Here is a 5,166-nt window from a genome sequence, read left to right as displayed (position 1 = left end):
TTTACTCGCAGATACTATATAATACGGCGGCTCTCTGGAGACAATTCTTCACTACCCATGTGGTGTTACGATATCATTTTCATAGTTTAATCTCCATCCCTCTGCCGCAAAATAGATCAGTAAAAACCATTAATATCTCAGCTGCTGCATCTCTGTTCCCCGTTGGTTTTCTAACAGCCATGATGAGAATATTAAAAGTGCATTACAGGAAAGCAGCTGGTGGAACAATCCATTGTAATGCAATTCTGATGGTATTCATAGTAGATCAGGTTACGTTATGTTGAGCAATAGAGGAAAAAGGTTTTATTACTGTTTTATGTCCTGGTTAAAGTATTATTAAGGGTCCTGCTTTAAAGTTAGCAATTTGTAAGTTTGTGTTGCTCTCAATATAAATGCTACTTTTATCATTTATTTATTGCTTTTTCTTTAAAAGGGAAAGAAACTCCACCGTTGGTATGGCATTTTTCTGTCAAGATAATAGGTAAAAGAAACTATCATGAAAATCCTTCTGAAATGCACACATTAAATAACATAATTTTAAAAGAGACATTTGCAAAAGGAAAGAACTGTGTTTGCAAAACAAAATAAAGGCTCAAACATTTAATTTTATGGCAGTATGGATACAAAAATGAAGTTTTTCTAATGAAGTTTTTAATTATTTAAAGGTATGGTGGAGGATTTTTGTGAATTTTTGAAAAGACCCGCCCTCTCCACTTAAAAAATAAAAAGTACACGCACAACTCTGAGAGGGAACGCCTATTAAACGTGTTTGAGAGTGGTGGAACATCAAAATAAGTGGTCCTCCTAATTGTCAATCATTCTGGTGATATGTTTATGTAATGCCGTCCTACGTGCTCGTCCCTATTTTCATAGCATGGCACAGTGGAAAAACTGCAAATCTTCTTTTGGAAAGTAAGCTGGTATGTGCGACGCAAACAGCAACTTCTTAACAGAGTGTGCACGAGGAGAAATAGACTCGCCAAGGACGACCTTACGTAAAGATATAAAATGAAAATTAGGAGGACCACTTATTTTGATGTTCCACCTGGAAAAAGAACATCCTCCACCATACCTATAAGAAAAAAATGTAAAAAATCCAATGTTTTAAAAGGAATTATTCTGTAAATATGGTCTCAGTAGATAATATAAACATTTATCATTCAGATTAATTAATAAATAGGTCACTTATTTTCCATAATAAACGCTAATAAACAGCAGCTGGAGTAAAATGTTGCTTTTAAGCCATTAATGATGAGGATTTTACTATCGACAGATGAAGTGGTATCTTGCCTAAAAGCTCCTTAATTGATGTTCAGGTCATTCAGTTCCAGGGTGGTTGTATAACCTAATTAAGTAATTGTTCAGGCATGATATGTGATCCCTAGATGGACTTTCTCTCCACTAATGTGAGCTGCTGCTTTATTGAGCTGAGAGGAGTGGCTTCTGAGCACTTGGATACGCCCACTTCAACACAGGGACACTAACAAGGTTTTCATAGTGGAAGTGGGTGAAGTGATGCATGGAGCTGATGGATATGGAGGATAAGGTAGTCGGGCATCCCAAGGTCTTCCATCACAACCACCGGAGGACCATCACAGCAGCCAACAAGGACACAGGTCAGCTTAGACCATGAGACTCTCCTCTGGTTGGACGATACTTCTTTACCTGCTGATTCATGGAGCTGCAGTATTCTGCACAGGTAAACTTACACTTTGCTTTACCTAATATTAACATCTTCCTAAGACATAACTATTTGTTGTGATTTATATTTTGTCTACTGCTAAAAATAGAAAAATTAAAGTTAAGGGGACAAAACATAAAAATTTTTTTGCAATGTTTTCTTTATTTTTAAATACAAAAATAATTCTATTACCGTAGTTTAGGTCGCTTAAACTGAACTCAACAGACAAGATTAGTTATTATTTCAGTTTCTGAATGTATAAAAAAAAAGATATTTAAAGTATTTTACCATTGTTTGCAATTTAATTTCAAATCAGAAAATATTTTTTTAAGTGGGTGGGCATCTAATGTCCTTCTCGGTGGTTGCTTTTTTAGGGAGAAATTTTAGTAAACTTCATGTCGTCGGTCAGGTTCTAGCTGAGTAATTTTTGTATTTTGCAGGCCTTAAATGGAACACCTTATTAATCAGTATTTAAGTGCCTTAAAAAGAAGATTTGATTCCGTTTTACATCATCCTAGCAAGTTTATTTCATAAAGCAATAATCCACACAGTGTTAAAATAAAAGCTTTATTCGCCTCAATTTTAAGAAATATGCAGCAAACTACCATAAAAAATAGTTTCAAATTGTTTCCTACTTAACCCATCTGTATGGAAATTCTCTGTACATATATTCCTATTTGGTCGGTTGATATGAAAAAAGGCTGTAAATAGTAATTATTGAACACGCCTTCTGAAATGTAAACAGTATTTAATGGCTTCTGTTGGTAATAAGAGCATTTTGACCATTTATTTCCTTTATGGAGAAACTAGTGAGATGAGCTCTCAAGCCACCAAAGCATCACCACAAACTGCTCTTTAAAGAAATATTAGCTGGATTTTTATCAGGTTATTGATTTGTTTCTCTAAGTTTTCTTTGCTGTTATTTTGGGTCAATTTCCTACTAACAGAAATCCAACACTTTTACAATCAGTGTTGCTTTGGCTTGTCTGCAGCAATCTTGAGTAGTGCAGTCTTGTAAACAGGTCAGTACCTTGATTTGCTGTGATGTACGTTCATTTATTTTAATAAATTATAAAAAAAAAACCTGACTTAATTGATTCATACCATTGATCCCTTTGAATGTGTTTTTAGATGGTATTTGTTATGAACTGGGACTATAAATAAACTTCCTAAATATGATAAAATGAATTGATCAGGCATAGAAGTCATTGAGTTTTTTATTTGTTTCATTTTTCATAAAAGCAAAACTGAACAGGAAATGAAACAAAACAAAATCTTTTTTAGTCCCCAACAGATTTAATTCAAAATAAAAGTCACTAGTGCCAGAAGAAGGGTTAAAATGTTATAATGTTGGGACTAAACTAGCTGGTATCCATGTATAGTAAACAGATTTTAGCTCAGTTCTTGCTTTCTTAGCCTTAATTTTATTTATATGGAGATTATTTTGTCAGGTTCTAAAGTTTTTTTTTATTTTTTTTTTTATGGTTTAAGGTGAATTTGGTTTTCTATACTTTGTTATTTAATTTCCAACTTGAATTATTTCATTTAAATCCAATTATAAGTATTTTTGAATTAAATTATTTTTGCTGTTTAGGGTTTGCCATACATGTTCTGTTATCCTGCTATTTTACCTGGTGTTTTCTACTTCATTTCTCTTGTGTATTTCTTAGTGTTTTAACTGTCTTTGTCATTATTTCTGTATTCTTCGATAGGTTTTCTTAGTTTTTCTTGTTTAACAATTTCTTCTGCAGCCAGGATCATCTGAAAATTAGATTTCATGCAGCTGTGTTTCCTAATTTTTCTATTGTTCACACCTTTTTCCTATTTAAACTCTCAGTTTGCTGCCTGTATTCATCAAGTCCTCAGTTCTGCTCCATGTTTCTATGTTTAGTGCACATTATCCTTCATTAAATTCTACTCATCATGTTGCTTCTGAGTGTATGTCAAAACTTTGATGCTGGACAACAGATCATGATAAAAGTGTTCAGAAAGTTCCGCTGTAGCGATCAACTGTATAACATAATTTGTTGAACAAATATTTTTAAGTATGAACTTAACTTGACGATCCTTTTAATTAAAACATGAATTATTATTATTTATTTTATTTTTATTTTTTATTCTTTATTTCGAACATGCAAGAGAAAAAAAAAAAAAAAAAATGTTTAAAAACATTGGAGAGAAAAACAACAAACAAGGTACCCTTCTTTCCTAAATGAATATACCTTTATTACACGTGCGAAAAGGAGAAGGAAGAAGTAAAACTTATGTACTCCTACCCCTTTAATTCTTGTATTTCTTTAATTTACAATATTTATAATTATGTTGCTATATATCCATATAAATACATACCTACCTACACATATACATACATAAATATGTATACACATATACCTTAATACATATATACAAATTAACAAAACAAAAAACACAAACAAAACTTTCTACAATGCTTCTCTATACCTTTTGAAAATAATTTCTTTGTACATTTTTTTGAAAAGGAATATGTTTGGGCATTGGTTGGTTATTTTCAGTAAAGAAGCCGAGCAGCCACCCTGGAAGGTTTGCAAATGCCACCTTGGTGCGTCTGGCCGAGTTCTTAAGCACTGGATACAAGAAAGGGGTGAGACCTGTGAAGGACTGGAGGACGTCCACTCTGGTGGCCATAGACCTCATGGTGTACTCCATCCTCAATGTGGTGAGTTCAGCTGATTTTTCAGATCAGTTGTAGTAAAGATTTCTCTGCTCCCACAGTTTGCATCATGACCTTTTGTTAAAATGAGGAAGTTATGTCCCCTAAAAAAGCCGTTGCGCCTCGGGGGCTTCCTCACGGTCCTTTTCCTGGGAGCAAGTTATTTACTACTCTTAACTCAAACTGGGTAAAATCATATAAAAAGGACTATAAAACAGGAGTTAAAAAATAACAGAGTTTATTCCAGATCAGGTCGTTACAGGACAGAGAAAAATGCTTGGAGCTTGCACAGCTGTGGGCTCAAAAATCACGTCCGCGAGCGTCCGGCAAAAATTGAGCCCAGAACAAGGTCATCACCTGCTTCTTATAGCTCATGAGTCCATGTGTTGCATCATGTTGATGTTTAGCTGTCCGTATCAGAAACTGACACGCCATCAATGCCCCGACCCATATGCAGCTTGCTTCTATGCCTCAGGGTTACAGATAGCTCTCCTCTATCAGACCGGCTCCAAGATGTGCCCATATCCTGTGTATTTTTAAAGACACGAAGGCTGTCCTGATTAGATGACCTCCGTACACACAGTGACATCCAAAATGTGAAGGAAGGCCTTCTACTCTGTCTAATCTGACTAACAGAATAACAATGCACATGATGTATAAATAATAAACCTAACACTATTAACTCAAACAGTGTAATGAATGTCTTACCGTCCGCTTAAAGGAATAGTACACCCAAAACATGGTTAGCCTTCATTTTCTACTCTCCCCCATGCTGAACAACACTCCGGATTACTTT

General features: G+C 34.5%; 1 protein-coding gene across 1 annotated transcript in view; it reads left to right on the top strand.

The window, feature by feature from the left end:
* The first annotated feature begins 1,524 nt into the window (after positions 1–1,524).
* Positions 1,525–5,166, top strand: part of LOC107081856 (5-hydroxytryptamine receptor 3A-like) — a 15,659-nt gene continuing 12,017 nt past the window's right edge. Inside the window, exons 1-2 of the mRNA XM_015370184.1 lie at positions 1,525–1,699; positions 4,213–4,376. Coding sequence (XP_015225670.1) covers positions 1,630–1,699; positions 4,213–4,376 — 234 coding nt within the window. The 5' untranslated portion in view covers positions 1,525–1,629. The remainder of the gene's footprint in view (positions 1,700–4,212; positions 4,377–5,166) is intronic.

The sequence above is a fragment of the Cyprinodon variegatus genome, unplaced genomic scaffold, assembly GCF_000732505.1.
Source record: "Cyprinodon variegatus isolate N-32 unplaced genomic scaffold, C_variegatus-1.0 Scaffold43, whole genome shotgun sequence".
NCBI lineage: Eukaryota > Metazoa > Chordata > Actinopteri > Cyprinodontiformes > Cyprinodontidae > Cyprinodon > Cyprinodon variegatus.
This window is presented reverse-complemented; position numbering and strand designations above follow the sequence as displayed.